Source organism: Ambystoma mexicanum, chromosome 3q (genome assembly GCF_040938575.1).
Source record: "Ambystoma mexicanum isolate Mex_15411 chromosome 3q, UKY_AmexF1_1, whole genome shotgun sequence".
NCBI classification, from domain to species: domain Eukaryota; kingdom Metazoa; phylum Chordata; class Amphibia; order Caudata; family Ambystomatidae; genus Ambystoma; species Ambystoma mexicanum.
In genome coordinates this window covers 48,106,821-48,125,442 of record NC_090926.1, presented here as the reverse complement: position 1 = coordinate 48,125,442, position 18,622 = coordinate 48,106,821, and the positions used below count along the sequence as shown (strand labels likewise).

General features: G+C 47.3%; 1 protein-coding gene across 1 annotated transcript in view; it reads right to left on the bottom strand.

Annotated features, from left to right (window-relative positions):
• Positions 1–18,622, bottom strand: part of GGA1 (golgi associated, gamma adaptin ear containing, ARF binding protein 1) — an 839,899-nt gene that overhangs the window by 515,162 nt on the left and 306,115 nt on the right. The window contains exon 9 of the mRNA XM_069653043.1: positions 4,560–4,641. Coding sequence (XP_069509144.1) covers positions 4,560–4,641 — 82 coding nt within the window. The remainder of the gene's footprint in view (positions 1–4,559; positions 4,642–18,622) is intronic.

Sequence of the window (18,622 nt, the reverse complement as noted above, 5' to 3'; positions counted from 1 at the left end):
TACCTGGTAGCTGTGGCTGAGCAGTCAGACCTCTCTCAAGAAGAGTAGGGCAGTATGTAGAGTATACACAATAGGGCCAAAAACAGTGGAACAAGCAAACACTGACCAGAGTTTTGTATCAAAAGTATATCATTATTTATTTAAAAACACACTTTAGGCAATATACTAGCACTCTAAATCAAAAGCAAGTTAAACAGTCAGATAAAGTATAGAGACCTCCCTTGATAACTATTAGACAAGTCAGAGTTAAAACACCACTATTTGTTAAAACAGATGTGAGCGCGTAACCTAGATGGCGCTCCAATAGTTAAGTTAAAGGGAGAGAAAAAGGCAGGTCATGAAAATAAAACAGTTCCCAACACTTTTCTAAGTTCAAAGCAAGTCAGTGAAGGCAGTATACACTGTAGAGCCAAAGTTCATAGGCCAGGCCCATTTTAAATGGAGCAAAGAGAAATGTGCCCAGGATCACACGGTTTAAAATGCACTAAAAGTCTTTGCAGAGTGTTCAAAAGAGGTTGGGGTGATTCGAGAAGTAAAGTTAGAAGGTCTGGGGCCAAACCCAGTTGGAAAGCCAAGGAATTAACGGTCACATTTAGCAAACCAAAGACGGAGAGGCTAGGTGGAACACAGTACCTTAAAGAGAGTGGAAGCTCCAGCGGTGGCAGTTGTTCCTGGCAGTGGTTGCAGTTCATTGTTTCGACCAGGGGAAGAGAGGATCTCGTTGAGGAGGAAACTTGGAGTCGATGCACTGCACAGGGATGAAACCAGCCGCAGAGTTCGTCGGTTAAAGGGTGCGTTCCTTTTATTCACGGTCAAAGTGGCGAAGCTTGGCTATTCGGCCGCCGCGGTGCTTGGCACGGCCGATTCGACCAAGAGACATCTTTGGAAGGTGAAATGGCAAACTGGTTGGTCCCACCAGCTCAGAGGGAGAAGACTCTTCCAGCAGAAGATCTCCTCTTGTCGTCGGGAAAGTGGTGAGGTTGTTGCAGCAGGGCTCCACCGGTGATGTCGCCGTTGCAGATGGCAGGTCCAGTGGCGACTTCTGAAGTTCCAGTCCCAAAAGCCCTGCTTTTATGCAGAAAAACCCCATTCAACAGCCTAGCTGTCACTCAAACATGCTAAGTGGTGAGCCGGGCGGCTCACCACTGGGCCAATCAGAATAGAGAGCGACTTGAGTTGCTAAGGCAACGCAGTCCAGGGTGCCAATTCCCCTCCCCACACATCCTGTGGAACCCAGACAGAGTGGCACCATTTGGAGGGCTTCTGTGGAGAAGCCCGCCAAAAAGTGGAACAAAGGGCTCGACCTTGGTCAGAGTTACAGAGACGGACACAAACACCATTTTAGAAAAGAGTTCTGGCAAAAAGACCCAACCGGGGAATAAATATTAAATAAATAAACTGGCGGTATCTTTAACATTACACCAAAAAGTGGTGTGTTTAAAATCAATGGGAAAATGCCATAGGAAATATTCCGGTGGAATATTTTGTGTGGTAACCACTGCCACTAGCCAGAAATTCGACATGGGGGGACTGGACAGTGCCCCCTTGAAAACAGACCCAGGGGCAATATAATTAACCCCTTGCAGTACTTCCACAATATGATGGTTTGTACTGGTTCTGTTCACAATTTAGGACTAGCAAAGTCAATGGTGACTTTACATGCCCTGGGAGACAGTCAGTCCCAGGGTATGGAGTCTATGTTTGGGGGTCACTATGACACCCCTGTGTTACTGCACTGAGGGTGCTGTGTAACACATACACAAAAAACAGATGATACCCTATGGAGTAAAAGACCCCATAGCCCAAAAGCACACAAATAGTCAGAGGCATACCCCAAATCATGTCTAAGAGTGGGAGAAAGAGTCTCACTCTTAGCAGGAGAAAAAAACAAACCCCTAAAATCCAGCAAAGCTGCTGGGGGACTCACTAGGTTTGGGAAATTAAACTTATAAGAGAATTCTCCCTAACAAGGAGCGGCAAGAGCTACCCCCTCGCTACCGATAGGGTCTCTGTGTTATCTAGTTTAGTGACTTCACAGTCTCATGTTCCTTTTTTTCAGTCTCTAAAACCTCATCCACCGCCTTTCCAAACAGGTTAGATTCTTCCACCAGCTTGCTCATGAGGGGCGCCTGTGTTTCCGGTTTGAATCCCGAATTCTTCAACCATGTGTGCGTGCCTTTTCAAAAAGGTGCCTTGGGCCAGTGTTCGTAGTGCTGTCTCTGCAGCATCCAGGGTGTTTTTAAGAATGTTTTGATTCACCTACCTCACCTCCGACACAACCGCCAGCAGGCGTGATTGTGTTGGCTCTGGCACTTCTTGCACAATGTGGCATTGATTGCTATCATGGTAGAATAGGCAGCAACTGTTGTAATGCGCTTACCAAGGGCATACACAACATCTTGCAGTCCTTGCCCGGTGGTGCCTCGGCAGTGGACAAGGGTACTCCTGCCCTTTTCCTAGTCGTCGTTACCACTAGGGAATCGCGAGTGCCATGTGCCCTGATGTAGAGTGGGTCTGTAGGCGAGGGGTGAAAAAGTTTCTCGACCCGTAGGTTTACTGTCCTTGTTTGCGATGGAGTCAGCAAAGATGGGGTGATACGCCGTTTGATGAAGTTTAACAGAGGAATCACCTGGCTTGAAGGTGGTTTCTCTTTCAAATATCCTCTACGAGGTTGGTGTCTTGCACTGCCTCTTCAGTGGCAATCTGAAAGTGTTCTGCCTCTTTTTTTCAGGATAGCATTGAATGCCATCTGTCATCGATAGGAGATGACTGTTTTATAGGGGGTGAAACGGGTGGATCTATGCACAATGTGTCTAGATCCAGAGTAGTGGACGGTGACAGCCATGGTGCTTCCTTCGCCCCAATCTGGGGACTGGTCTACAGGCTCTGCAAAAGGATCATCTTCCTGCTCATAAGGGTCCTGAGGAACCTCCTATGGTTCTGTCAGATCAAACACCTCTTCAAGAGGAGTGTGGCTGGAGGTTCTTTGAAATCTAGGCATAGTAGGATAGAAGTCTTCCTCCCTAGGCCTTTTAGGGGGTGATAAACTTTTCTGAAAAGTCTACAAATTCAGAAAGTGTATTCATGTACCCCTCAAACCTGTCCCTGGTACATAAGGATGACCCAGAGGAGCCTGGGGGGTGAAGGAGGAGCTCTTCTTGGGGACATGTGCCCCTAGGCTGTTGAGTCTTGGCTGACAGTCTTAGACAGGGGCTAGGACCCTTCAGCATATTCTTCCTGACCTTCGACACATCTTTAGGCCTATTTTCTGCTGAGATGATGTTTGTGAGACTCTCGCGGATCTCCGGCGTATCTGGAAGGGATTTCGACAGCCCTAGCGGCTTCGCAGCGGCTTTCGGCGTTGCTGAAACCTTAGGCGCCTCAGCTCTCTTATGAACTTTGGTGCTGACGACCTTGTTACTCGAGTGCCCGGACACATGCTGTTTAGACGGTTGAGGGGAGGGCGGCCGGCCCTGTGGATCGGTGGGATCCGAACATATCGGCGTACCCATTGGAGTCTTTGGCCGTCCCGACGTCAGGGACGCCCAGGGGGTTGTGTGCTTTTCTTTGTGTGTAGTGTGTGCGTACCTGTCGCTGGAGTGTACACTCCCCATAACAAAACCGGTGGCCTACCTAGCGGGGCCGGAGGCCTCAGAGCATGGCTGCTCCGAAGATAGGTCGATGGCCTCCGTGTCGGAGCCATGACTGTCGCTCACATCCTCATCCCACGAGGCGCCTGCAGCAGCGGGGGAGATACCCTCGGCCTGCTGCATGACGTAAGCCGCCCACCATTTTGCTTGCTGTTATTTTATCGTTTTTGGACGTACAAGCTTGCAAGACTGACAGGACTCCTCGTGGTGATCTCAAGGTAGACACACATTACACCTCTGGTGTGTGTCTTTCCAGGGATACATGCCTTTGCAAGAAGGGCAAAATTTAAAAGCTGTCCTGTCATAGCTCAGGTGTATAGCAAAAGCAAAACCATAAGGGAAAAAAGAGGGGAGAAAGAAATGCATTCTTGAAAAGAAACTGAGCCCCGGGCCCCACTCTCCCAACTGTGTAGGCCTGGCAGAGGGGCCAAGGCCATGCGGTCTACAGCGTTGACCGGAGCATCATCTTCGGCGTTGGTTGTTAAGTAGTCGTCTGTAAAGTGGACGAATATTAAATGACCAGAAATCATGGACAAAGATATGTATTATACATTGTTTGAGCTCTGCATAAGGCGACCAGCTAGCTGGGTGGAAAAAAAACAATCTGAGGGACCTTGACGCGTGAAGGATCTTGGGTACACTATACGTTACTTTAGGGATAGTGTTGCAAGCATGCCCATGTCGACGTCCCTTTTCGATTCTCTAAAGACAAGATGTAACACTCTGCAATTACCAGATGTCGGACTTTATGCACAGCATGTGACCAAGCAGATTCACAAGCATCAGGAATGTATCTCAAAGTCTTACTTTCCTTAGAAACTTTTTTCGCCATTCTAACAGAAAGTAGATAGAACTAAAACTAAACCCAAAAAAAAGCATTATTTAAAGCCAAGACACAATGTGACCTACCTAAAGCATCATCGTTGTCCTCTGTGTCACTGGCCAGGCGGAAGAGCGTGGGCCTCATCTTCTCACATCGCTGGTACAGCTCCTGGGGGGAAAAGAAAGTTAGCCACTGATTCATAAAAGTGTTCCAAAAGATCTCGAAAGGGAATGTATGGGAGACAGGGAATCACAAATGACGCTTTGAAAGGGATCACAGAGTGATACTTGTAGCAGGAATGTTGGAGAAATGGACATGCCATACAATAGACAGAAGGGAAGAACTGAATCAAGGGGAAAATTGAGATCACTTCATTACTGATGAAAGCAAACATTTATTTAATGTTTAATTCCTTTAATTTCCCAAAGGACTAGCTTTCATGGCAGGGCTCTGCAACCGTTGCTCTCCAGATGATTGGGAATATAAATTCCATGAACCCTTGCCTGCTCAGTAATTGGAGAGGAATTATGGGAGTCTAAGGCCAACACGTTTGGAGATCTATAGGTTGCAGACCTCTGCTTCATGGTATCCTAACTTGTTTGGGTCGCGGGGTATCTCTCAAAGGGTCCCCCGGTCCATTTTGCAGTGTCTCACCTTCATGTAATTCGTCAAGTCTTAGTCAGAGTTGACCCTTTTGTATTTTATTTTCATTTGCTGGGATCAGCCATCTCCCTGTTGATCAACCACTTTACCACATGTTGATAAGGTTTTCATTTCAATTAAAAATTCACTGAAGCCTGTAGAATATTCTCACTCTTGAAGAGAAGAATAATCAAGACTCTTAATTGGCTATTGTAACATGTTCACAAACACCTGCCATACAAAGTCTCACTCAACTGTTTACCCATGGATTGTACCTCTGTTTTATTTTCATATGTATGTTTGCATGCTTTACCCTTATATCCAACAACCTTTGTTTCCTATTGTAACCTCAAATTTTAGGTAATCAAATATCACATCGCCCTATGCAACTTGTATTTCTTATCCATCGTGCAATGAAACTGGCCAAAGACAGGTTTTTGCTGTAAATACGAGAATCTAGACATTGTTTTGGGTCAAAGAAGGGCTGTTATTACTCAGAGCTTCATATTGCTAAGGAGAACACAAGGCAAGTGCATTTGCAGTCACATGAGCAGCCCTGTGGAGGTGTGTGAAGCCTTTCCTCAGGGGAGCAGGCATTCAACTTACCAAGTTTGTATCAAATGATGTATTGACAGCAGTATGGTGGACTCTTTATCCATGATTAAGCTCAAGTTTTAATAAATGTTGAATCTGCATATTACCGTAGAGTAGGTCAACCCAGCTTTTCACTTTTTTTTTCAATGATTAATGGAACATATTTTGGAAATCCTTGTCCCGTAATATGTTTTATAAATGGATGCTCAACAATATGTCCATTACAAAACCTGCATATAAAGAATGAATGCAACATGTGTCAGGCCATATCCAACCTCTGATCCGTATGGGTTACACTTAATCACAAAATACAAAAAATATCTGATGTCCTCTTTTACGGCAGGTTTCATACATCCCTCTGTTGAGGGACATGAAACCACTGAACTTAATGGGGGCTAACACACCTGACAAGAAAAGGAAGCTAAACCTACCTCAATCGTGTTCGGATGCTTGTATCTGCTTAGATTAACATGCTGTGCAAATAGTCGACAACTAGTGGAAGTCGCAGAGTATTGCATCTTGTTTTCCAAAAACGTACATAGACTGGGCGTGACTTTAACACTATCCCAAATGTGACGTGTACTGTACCCATGAACCTTCACGAGTCAAGGTCCCGCTGCATGTTTTTTCTGCCATGAGGGAGCCTGAAGAGAATGCCTGAGTGTGTACAGAAAATAAAGGAAAGGTGTAAGACGTCTATGTACCTTCAACTCCAAGAGCGGAGGAAGGGCGAGCGCATGTGAATCTAAGCAAATGCAAGCATCAGAAATACATGTACGATAAGTAATGTATGCCTTCTGAGGCTTGGGGATATTCTTAGAATCACATGGTGTGCATAGTCTAGTGAGCAGTACCAGGAGATGGTGGTGGGATGTTTTAAGGTACAGCGGCAACAAGATGTCTTTATGCCACCTGATCCACTTGTGAATCAGTCTTAGAAGGAGTATTTAAGCAATAGTTCTGTGCAAAGGTGTGAACAGTACTCCAGGTAGCTGCCTTGCAAATGAAATGTAGAGGTACATTTACAATGAAAGCTAGAGTAGCCTCTGTGCATAAAGAAGAGTGTGCTCTAGGCGTGAAAGGCAAAGTTCTCTTGGAAAGAGAGTAACATTTAGATACATTTAACAATTAATTTCAAGATTGCCGACTGAGACGGGATCGCCTTCTCTACTAGCGGCAATGGAGACAAAGAATTGATCCGTCTTCCTGAGCGATTTTGCCTTAACAAGGTAATACATTATTGATCTCTGAACACCAAGTGTATGGGGAGTTCTTGATTTACATGCAACTTAGAAATTAATGTTGGTGAAAAGCGTAGATATGTGCTTAAAACCACTTTGTCCTTATGAATGGTAACAAAAGGATCCTGAACTAAAAGAGCTTGCAGTTTACTTACCCTCCTGATAGAAGTAAGAGCCACTAGAAAAGCAGCCTTAAGAGTGTGGCATTTAAGACTTGCTTTATGCATTGGTGCGAAAGGAGGGCCCATAAGCTTAGTGAGGACAACATTCAAGTGCCATCCAGGAGTTGGATTAGATATTGGGGAGTGGGAGTGTGAAATCTTTTGACCCCCTCCATGAAGGCTTTCATTACAGGGACTTACCACAAAGAAATCTTACTCAGAGGTGTTCTAAGCGGAAATGGCAGCAAGGTGAACCTTTAGTGAATTAAAGACATGCCCAGAGTACAAAAGTAAAATTAGATAGAGCACTATACGAGATGGAGTGCAATCAATTGGATTGAAATCACGAGAAGTACACCAATGACGATGCATTTCCATTTATTGAAATAAGAGTGTCTGGTATTTGGTTTTTCACATTTCTTTAAGAATGTCCATCTCTCGCCGCTGATCTTTGCCATTGTCATGGAGCCATTCACCCAAAGTACACGAGCTAACGAGAACATCACTGGACTAGAAATAAACGGCGAACAATTCAGGATCTTCCTATACGCCGACGATGTGCTGATCTCCATCACCAACTGACAATCCTCCTTGCCCGCAACCCTGAGCTAGAGGCGTTCGAAGAATTGGCAGGATTCCAGGTGAACCACTCCAAATCAGAGGCACTGAGCGTCAACCTGAGCGCTCCCCTCGTAGCCGACCTCCAGGCACTCTGCTCGCTAATATGGAGCTCCTCCTCAACAGCCTATCTGGGAGTACGCCTCACAGCAGATCCGAAACAGCTATACAATGCCAACATTCCCCTGCTGCTCAAGGAATTGGAAGAAGACCTCCGAAGAGGGAACAAGAGATCTCACTATTGGGATGGGTCACAGCGTGCAAAATCAACCTTCTCCCTAGGCTGCTGTACCTGTGCTCTGCTCTTCCGGTCCCTCCCCCAAAGCAGGCCTTGGAACAACTACAGAGGAAGCTAGCGAATGTGTGGAGGGGGTGCAGAGCCAGGATACCTATGAAGGTCATGACGGGGGCCGCGAAATAGGGCGGCTTCGGACTCTCCAACCTGATTAACTATTTCCTGGCAGCCCAATTAGCGAGCACAGCAGCCTGGGCGAACCTGGAGCCCCCCCCCCAAAATGGTCCCGCATAGAGCAATCCAGATGTCAGCCACAACTGCACTCCCTGCTACATATTCCGGGACCACACCGGAGCCAGGGACCGCAGATGCAAGCAGCCACCAAAGCAACACTTGAGGCATGGGCCCGCCGGAGGAGAAAGATACCCAGCGACCAGAGCCCGCTCTCCCCGATCATCTGGAACCCTGACTTCAGGCCAGCAATGGAGGCAGCGCGCTTTCACCGATGGACCAAAGGAGACCTTCGAATCCTCTCTCAACTCTATGAAGCCAACAACCCACTTAGCTTTGAGGAATGCAAAGCCCGCTTTCAGCTGACAGAGGAGCGGTTCGCATACATCCAACTCTGCCACTGGATCCCGCGGCCCGTTGGGGAGCCACCCGGGACCTCCACCCTCTTGAGCTGGCAACAGGTGAAAGCACAGGTCAAGGTCAGATTACCAAACTGTACCGACTCCTCCAGGAAGACATGCTAAAAGTCAGACCACCGTGAATGTCCGGATGGGAAGCAGACTTGGGACACCCCATAGAAGACCAGACATGGGTGGAGATATGGTCCAGGATCAACTCAACATCCAGATGCATTAAAAACAACGAATGCGCTCTGAAGCTCCTGCACCGCTGGTACTACTCGCCAGTTCGCCTGCACCATTGTAACGCTGACATTGACCCGAGCTGCTGGAGATGATGCAGCGAGCAAGGATCCTTTTTCCACATGTGGTGGGGATGCCCGATAGTACAGACCTTTTGGAGGGAAGTCCTACAGACCGTGGAAGACATCACCCAGCACAAACTACCGATGGACCCGGAGGTCATCCTGCTCGGGGTGGCGAGCCCGGACTGTTATCCCAGAGCAGGCCGATCGGCCAAACTGCTCACACACCTACTGCTAGCAGCCAAAATTACAGTGGCACGGAAGTGGAAGGCCTGGGAGGGCCTTCTGCTGGCCCTCTGGTGGATAAAGGTTTGGGAGATCCTGGTGTCTGAGAAGGTCACAGCGGCGAAGGAAGGGGCTCTTCACTGCTTCACCGACTGCTGGGCACCAGTACTGGACTACCACTCCCGTTTCCCAGCCCTAACATTTCAATCCCGCCTGGTATCTAACTTTCTGGGCCCTCAGAGCCCTGATGGGTCCCATACCCATCAGAGCACCACAGACTAAAGGGGTGGTGGGGGGGCACGGTGGGACCAGTGGCAGTGGGTACGGGGCAAGCTGCATGCATACTAACTGTGAAGGGAGTCATCATGACTCATGTAATGCATAGATAACGCTGTAACCGAAATAAATAAAGTTGTAAAAAAAATGTAAAAAGGATGGTCAATATATCTTTAAGGTAGGTTAAGATCTTTAAACTCTATGACCTTAGCAGCCAGGCGGCCAAGTTTAGTGTTTGTGGACATGGATGTAGTGTTGTCCCCCTACTATAGTGAGAATCTTGTAGCGGCATGGTAGTTTGACTGGAGGACAAAGAAATTTTGATGAAGTGTGAGAACCATGGTCATTGAGTCCACATTGGTGCTATTAAGATTAGAGTAACTTGTTCCTGGTGTATCTTGTTGAGGCTACGTGTTCAGGGAACAGTACAGGCAAATCTCCCTGCCCACTTGTTCCAGAGAGCGCTACCCTTGTACTTTGTCTGGGGATACCTGGAGGCGTAGTCTGTGTACTGTGCGTCTTCCTGAATTGCAAAAAAGGTCTCTCTCTGGATGCCCCCAGTCTGAAAAGACGTTGTGTAAAATGTCTGTGTAAGCGCCACTCATGTGCTCAGTGCAGCTGAACGTCTCTGCTGAGCACGTCTGCCAGAAGATTGTGTTCCCCGGGAACGTGTTGTAACAGGAGGAATATGTTGTACTTAAGAGTAACCACTTCCATATGTTTCGTGCTAGTTTGGACAGCACTGAAGAGTGCTCCCCCCGTCCCCTGTTTGTTTATTTAAAACATGGCTGTGGTGCTGTCTGTTAACACTAGGAGAGTCTTCCCTTGTAGCTGTTGTTGAAATGCTTTTAGGGCTTTGAACACTGCCAGTAGCTCCAACAGGTTGATGTGCTTGTTTGCTACTGATTGTGACCATGTCCATGCGCTGTCTGGTGGAGAAGGTGTGCTGCTCCCCAATGTAAGGAACTCATGGTGGCAATAGTAAAGACAGACACGTGATCACAGTTCAAGGGTGTTTATGCAGCAAGTTACTTACCTGTAACTGTTCTCAAGTATGGGTCTGACATGGATTCACATGATCATGAATATTCGCCGTCATCAGGCTGGGAATCCTCAGTAAAAGAAAAAACAGTTTCAGTTTAGTTTCCAAACCGTATTTCTCCTATAAACCAAACACTGAGCTCTGGGTCACACTGCCCCCAGCCAATGACTGCCCTCTACCTAAGCCCCTCTTCTGGCAGCTATCTTCAGATTTGGTAGCATGTAAAGAGGCAGTAGGACCAAGAGAAGAGCCGCAGAGGGGCAGGCAGGAGGGTTTGCATGTGAATCCATGCCAGACCCATGCTGGAGAACAACAGTTACAGGTAAGAAACTTGTCCTTCTCCAGCATGGGGTCCGGCATGGATTCATTCTCATAAATAAAGAATACACAGCAGTACATACTTACACAACCACCAGAGGTGGCAAGGCTCAACAGAAGCAATCTCTTACCTCCTCACCAGGCACACCTTCAAGCGAAGAGGTTGCGCAGCACTGCTTGTCCAACTCTGGACTCCGCTCCCTGGAATCCCTGTCGACGTAGTACAATTTCGTGAAGGTGTGAGTCGACCTCCACGTAGCAGCCCTGCAAATGTCCAGCAGGGGCGCACTAGACAGGAACTCCGCTGTCGCAGAAATCGCTCTGGTGGAATGGGCTCTCGGACGCCAAGGCAAAGGTCGGTTTGCCAACCGGTGACAGTGGGTGATGCAGCCGGAGAGCCATCTGGAAATGGAAGCCTTGGACAGGGCCTTCCCATGGTTCACAGTACCAAAGTTCACAAAAAGCAGAGAAGTTTTCCGGAAACTCTTTGTGCGGGCCACAAAACGTCAGCGCTCGAGCCACATCCAGCGAGTGCAAAGTCCTCTCAGCCGGTGACTAAGGCGTCGGGAAAAACACAGGTAACACCCAAGGGCTCGTTCAGATGAAATTCCGACAGAACCTTGGGCATGAAGGAGGGGTGCGCCCGCAGCACTACCCTCGTCTCGTTGAATGGCAAGTAAGACCGCTTGCTGGACAGGGCCAGGATCTCACCCACTCTTCTTGCAGAGGTGATGGCCACGAGGAAAGCAGTCTTCCACGACAGAAACTTGAGCAGGAGCTGAATGCATAGGGTCGAATTGGGACCCCACGAGCCTCGTCAGCACCACATTAGCTCCCACGCCGGGGCAAGAGCCTTCTCCAGCGGGAACAAACAGAAAAGTCCCTTGACAAATTTCACTAGACATTGCGACCACAGTGAAGATTGTCCCGGAGACCTGATATAACGGGAGACAGCCGCCTGATGCACCTTGATGGAGGCGTGCGCCAGCCCCGATTTAGCAAATGACATTAAGTACAGGAGTACTTGAGGGGCTGCGAGTCTCGGAGGGTTGATCTTCTGCGACTGGCACCAAGTTACAAAACGCTTCCACTTGTGCCCGTAGCATTTCAACGAGGAGGTCTGATGGCATCTGCCTGTTGGGTAGGAGCCTGACTGAGCCTTGTGTCTGGAAGGACCCGTCGTAAGATCTATATCTAGGGCTATAGCCTCGAAAAGAGCGAAAGAGGTGATGCTCCTTATCCTAATCTCTGAGGGAACTGATTGCCCTTGCCATGTCAGTGTCCGACTTGACGCCTTTCAGGTGGTCAATCAATCTTTTTCCCAAAGAGCTCTTTGCCACCAAAAGGCATATCCAGATTCTGTGCTTGGACCTCCGGTCTAAAGTTGATGGCCTTTATCCAGGCCTAGTGTTGCTAGACCGTGCCATGAGCCATTTGTATAAAACCACAGTGGGCCACATCCACTGTGGCATCAATCATATGGTTTGAAGCGCTTTCACCGTCCGTGACTATGGATTTTGCTTCCTCATGAAACTCGACTGGTAGGTGTTTGGCCAGTCGTGACATCCAGAGTCACAGCTCCCTATACAATCTGGCCATCATAGCCATTGCGTTGCCAGCCCTCACAGCCAACAATACTGCCCCTGACACATTTCGACCCATAGCCTGGAGTTTGCGTCCCTCCTTGTCAGATGGTGCTGTGAACGAGAGGCCGGATTCTGCAGTCTTTTTATTGCGGCTACTGGAGTCTAGCTTTGGATGACCTCTTAGGCACAAAGGAGCCGAATCGGGTCCTTGTACTTCTTCTCAGGTCTTCCCAACAGCGCAGGTGTGAAGAGCTGGGTGGCCAATATCTTCTCCCCAGCTTCCCAAATTGTGTCCAAAATCGGTACCGTGTTCACTGTTAGGCCAAGTTTGTATGCAGTACCCTTGGGGACCACTATACACAACTAGGACTACAGGTGTAAGCAAAACCAACCTTTGGTAGAAGTCTGTACTACACAGTTTTGGTAGAGTTGCTGAGCAGCCAGGGTTATTTCAAGAGGGGAATGTGAGCTGTAAGGATGTTACACAGAGGTCTACAAGCACAAGTATTCAAATAGACTCTTATACTCAAGGTTTCTTGGTAAAACACGTATTAATTTATTTCACAGTCAGTTATAAAACATTCACTAGAAGGAGGCAAGATATGTCACACACAAAATATACTCCAGTACTTCATACTATGATTTTCGGAAGCATTTAAACGACTTTGAAGGAGGAGCAAAATGGCACTCAGGATATTTGAAGTAGGAGCAAAAAGGCATAGGTTAATAAAAAAAAAGATTACAGTTATTCTTCGATAGTGCAAATACTTTGAGTTCACCAGAGGAGTCAATTCAATGCAATAGGTTGGGCCAAAGTCAATGGGCTAAAGTCTTTTATAGGATAAAGCAGTTCTGGTAGTTTAACTGAAAAGTCTTTGCCAAAGTTCTTAGAAGTAGTTCGTAAAAGAATGATTCATATGTTGGGTCACAGGCTGACTTGGTCTGCAAGTTGCCAAAGTTTCAAGCACCTTTGCAGTGAGGTAAATTCTCTCGGTCCGGTTTTCACAGTACCTTACAATGAAGAAAAAGATGCAGCTGAAGACTTCTGTTCCTGGCAGTTCCTGCAGATCTCGCTGTTCCTGAGCCTCAGTCGTGGGGATAAGAGGGAGGACGTCGGGGACTCCTGCACTGGGACAGGTTGAAAAGCTGGCAAATGGTAATCTTCAATTCCGGTAGCTGTAGTCGAGCACACAAACTGGTGTCCCTCTCCCTGGTTATTCGGTTTCCTGCAGCACTCTGACGAAAATACAACCAGCTCCGAGAGGTTCCATGTGTTAATATCCCCGCAAAAATATCGCGATACAAAATTATCGCCATATTTTTGTGGCGATATTGAGCCATGGACCCTGCGGGGGACTCCCCTGCAACCCCCGCATTATTTCTAAATGTGCGGAGGACACCCCGGTTCCCACAAATGATCCCCCCCAAATATATTGCCTATGGCGATACAAACGACCATATGTATGGCGATATTTTTGGTGAGGATAATATGTAGGGATACCCTCCGAGAATGGTATCCACGTGGCTTAGTGTCGAGTTGATTGGTTCCACCAACTGAAAGGGAGAAGTCGTCCTTGCAGGGCTTCTCTGTCGAGATGAACTTGGTGATTTGGACCTGCAGCAGAGCTTCACCGGGCAAACCAACGGTCCAGGAGTTGCAGCAGTCCTCTTCCAGCTCGTCTTCGGTTCTTTCGTTCCAGTGGTCGACTCTGCCTTCCAAGCCAAGAGACTCGCCTTTTATTCAGTTCTCTCCCCTTCATTCCAGCCTAGCTGTCACTCACCCAGCAGGGTGGCTGTCCTTGCCGGACAGTCAGTCAGCCAGCCAGCCAGCCAATCACGCCAGAGTGCATTTGGGTTTCCTAAGAGACTAAGCACAGGGAGTTTCTGGCACCTCCCTCATTTCCTGCCCACCCCAGACACTTGGGTGCCAGCGGTGGTCTTCAGTCCTGAAGCCCGCCAAAGGCATAGGAACAAAGGGACCACACCTGGTTTGGCGCGCAGAGACAAACTCTAGAAGGACCTTTCCAAAAAGAAACAGCGAAAAAAGAAGACCGGGATCTGTTTTTACAGAGGGGGCTCAGACGCCATCTTGAAATAATTGGCTCCCGCAATTTAACGCTACCAGTGTTCGCAATCGGGAAAAATCATGGTAGTTCGTTGTAAAACCCTGCCACCAGCCATTTCGAGAGGAAAGGGTAGCATTTGACTGCTACATGAGTTTCTAGACACAGGGGATACTAGGTAACCCTTCCAGCACTCTATTGTAAGATAGGGTGTGCTGGGTCTAGGAATTTGAAAAGACTAGTAAAGTCAAGGTCACTTTACTTTCTCTGGGAAACAGTAGTTTATCCCAGAGAAAGTATTTAAACATTGGGACAGCCTAAAGGCTTCCCTGTGTCACTGCACTGAGGGTGCTGTGTGACAAATTTAAAGATGATGCCTATGGAGTTGTCTAAAACTCCATAACCAAAGAAAAAAACACAGAAAAAACACTGAAATGAAAAGTTCAAAGTCCCAAAGTTTTGCAAAAGAGCTGGAGGGCTCTAAGGTAGAGGGAATTAGCACATTTATTTAAGAATTCTCCCCAACAGTCACCGATCAGCGTCTTTTGTCGCTATGTTCATTGAGAACTAAGGTCTTTTCCTCAGTAGCAACTTGGATTTTTAAGATCTCAGCTGATTTTGCAATGGTTGAATGAAAAGAGACTATCATCTGGCAGGGACTATATCACCTGGAGCTCCCCGGGGAGAGTCATGCTTTCTCTGCTTTTCCATGACATTGGTGTCCCATTCGTCCAGCTCCTCGTTGTGTGTATCCCTGGGTAGCCCGCCTTCCTCGGGTTCCTCCCTTTGTGTCTCAGGAACAGAAAAATCCCTGAAAGGGTCATACCCATCAATTGGTCCGATTGGATCCTCCATGGGGTTCTCATGCCACTCAGACTGATAGTAGATGATGACCTGGGTTCCTGAGTACTTTGTGGTGAGGAAAGGGGAGGGAGAACGCCACAGACTTTGCGGTGCCAATGGAAATCTGTGCCTGGGGGATCCACTATAGAGTGATCATTGTCTATGAGGACTGCTCACTGACGGGAAGGAGTGCTGAGTATGGACCACCAGGGATCTGGTTCGTGAGGGTCTACCTATCCCTTGCCCCAGTAGAGCGGTAGGCAATGTAGTTCTGACTTCTCTGAAATTCCTCTATTATTCTTTGCATGGATTGCATTAGGGCTGGGTCGAAGGAATCCGCTGTGTCCTCCATGACAGGCAGCTAGTGTGCTTTTAGGCTGTTCTATTTGTAGTTCCTTCCCCTCTCGGAGTACTCCTCCCATGATCAGGTCTAGAAATTCTGCAATTTCTATAATCAGGGACAGTTGTGCAACACCTCCTATGTTCCCTAACTGTGGTACGTGTGACTGCAGGTGAACAAGCTCCTTCTCCGGATGAATTAACTGAAGTGGATATCTGCCGCTGTGGACGGTGAAGTGCTAGTCGACTGGGCTTTTTTCTGTTTGATATTGTCCATCGGTGGAGACTGTCAATGTCTTCCGTGACGAGTGTTGCTTCATCAATGAATGGTGTTTTGTGGATGAGTGCTTAGAAGACCAATGTTTCATCTACGAGTTTTTCGACTGCAAGGTCTTTGTCGACGAGATCACAATCTTGGTCGACAAGGGTTTTTCCATCGACGCCTCCAGTGTCTTGGCAGGTGTGAGGTCACTTGTGGACGGCGCCATCGTGGCGACTTTTCCACTGACGAAGATGCAGAGACCAAGTCTTTACCTTTTTTTGTGGTGATCCCCCCCCTTCTGCAGGAACTTTGGGGCCTTTTCGCATGCCAAGTTGGCCTTCTCACTCCTTTTCTTCACCTCTAGAGGTGGAGAGTCTGTCCTGTCAACTGAGAAAGCTACCCTCTTAGGAGCTTTATTCTCAGTGTGTCTAACTGAAGTAGAAGCTACAGTTTTTGATGACTCCTCGTCCGAGGACATTTGACTGTTTCCAAGTGTAGTAGTAGTATTCTGTGCTATCCCAAGATGTTTCCCCATACAATATTTGTAGCTCAAGCAAACAATCTCCTGGAAGACATTTGTATGCAAACTCAGACTTCGGAACTCTGGAAGGATCTTTCGAAAAGGACTCAATGGGATCTGAGAACCCAGGACGGATATCTGTTTAAATATAACAACCTGGTCATTCTCACACAGAAACTACAACAAAAGATAATAAACCTCTGCCATGATACCCTTCACTCCGGTCATCGCGGCATTTCCAACTCCCTCCGTCTAATACAAAGACAATTCTGGTGGCCCAGAATGAAGACCATTCTTGGTCTATGAAAATCCCCATAGCTCCACAGTCCACTAGTGCCAGGATGGGATGTCTTTACTTCTTGGATGGCGATAAGAAGGCCTGTAAAATCACCAAAGAATTTTGTCCAGGAGAGTTCAAGGATGGAATTGATGTGGAGCAGGCATCTCTCTCCCGAACATGTGCTCAATTTAGGATCGGGAGCTTGCGTTTCCCGAGCGCCGTGGGGGGCTATTGGGCACTCTCTCGCTGGATGTTTGTCTGATGCACAATACATACACAACCCGGTATGGATCCTAAGCATTCTTTTTTGGGAGGATATGGGTCTACGGAATGCCCCTAGCTGCATAGGTTCAGGCTCGTTACTTGAAGTGGAAATACCTTCGGGGTTCTAGAGTATCCCAATGGGGTTCTTCTGGAGTGGCGACTTGCTTTTCTTTTTCTCTGCCTTTCTCTCCTGAATGCGAAAGTCAATCTGCAGGGCAAGATCCATCAGGGCCAGATAAGAACTTGGGCGTGCCACTCTGGCTAGTTCATCCTTGATGTCTTCGTTTCTTCGTTTAGCCCTCTTCGAAATAGGGTAAAACAAGCTTCAAAGGACCAATCCACTTCTTTAGCCAGCTGTTTGAAGCGTGTGACATACGTAAGCATTTTGAGGCCAAGAAAAATATAACATTTGAGAGACACAAGTTCTTCCAAAGAATACAAGATCCACAAGAGCCGGTGGAAAACTTCATTGCAGCGTTGAGGTCTCTTAGTCATACGTGCGAATTTGGGACGCTCACAGACTCTTATAAGGGACCAATTAGTCCGTTGCACAAATAACAAAGATACAAGAGAGGTTACTATCAAAGGATGCATCACTGGATTTGGCCATAGAAATGGCAAGGAGTATGGAACAGACCCATAAATATATGACCACTATGAAGGGAGACAAGTCAGAGGGAGAAGTGGCTGCTGTAAAGGGATTTCGCAAGACTGGCTTCAACAAAGAAATCAAATGCTACAAGTGCGGTAGTAACCGTCATATTTCCACAAGCATGTTTTGTCCAGCCAGGAACATCTCGTGTTTAAAATGCAAAAAGAAAGGGCATTTCGCGAGAGTGTGTAGGAATCAGGGACGGTGCAGAGCATTGAAGCAGGAGGAAGAATGTCGGAACAAGGTGAAGATTTAGAAGTGGGAAGGAGCAACCAAACAAAGCATGTATTGGAAGTAACAGAAGTATCAAGCAAGGGAGGTGCACCCACCGATGTATTCATGGTTGATGGAAGAGTGGTGACAATGAAGGTGGACAGTTGCTCACCGTGGACATTAATGTCCAAGGCGACATTCTTGAGTTGCATGCAAGGAGACGTGACAAAATTAAAGGAGCATAATATTGAGCCGTATGGAAATGTTAAAATTGGAATTATAGGGATGTTCCGAGCTTCCATCAAGTATAAAGGGAGGAGCTGTGAAGCAGAGATATACGTTACTCAAGAAGGTTCTTCACTTCTGGGATGGGAAGAACAGTGGAAATTGGGAATTAGGATACAGGCGAATAGGGAGAGACCAGTTGATGTGGCTGAATTGAAGGATAAATGGGAAAAAGAGTATCCCATGGTGTGTCAGGAGGAACTGGGATTGTTGAAAGGTTTTGAACATGAAATTCAATTAAAGGCAGGGGCCAGTCCGAGGGTGCACAAGGTGAGACCAGTACCTCACGGATTGAATGAGAAACTCAAAGAAGAAGTGGAGTCGTTACTCCAAAGCGGAATAATAGAGAAGAGTGAAAGCTCGGAATGGCTATCGCCGGTAGTAGTAGCAGCTAAGGCCAATGGAGACATTAGGTTATGCGTGGATTTGAGAGATCTGAACAGAAATATACTAGTGGATAGACATCCCTTACCAATAATAGGTGATCAGCCATCAGTACTGAGCAATGCCAAAGTGTTTTCAGTTATTGATCTTTCACAAGCTTATCATCAGATCC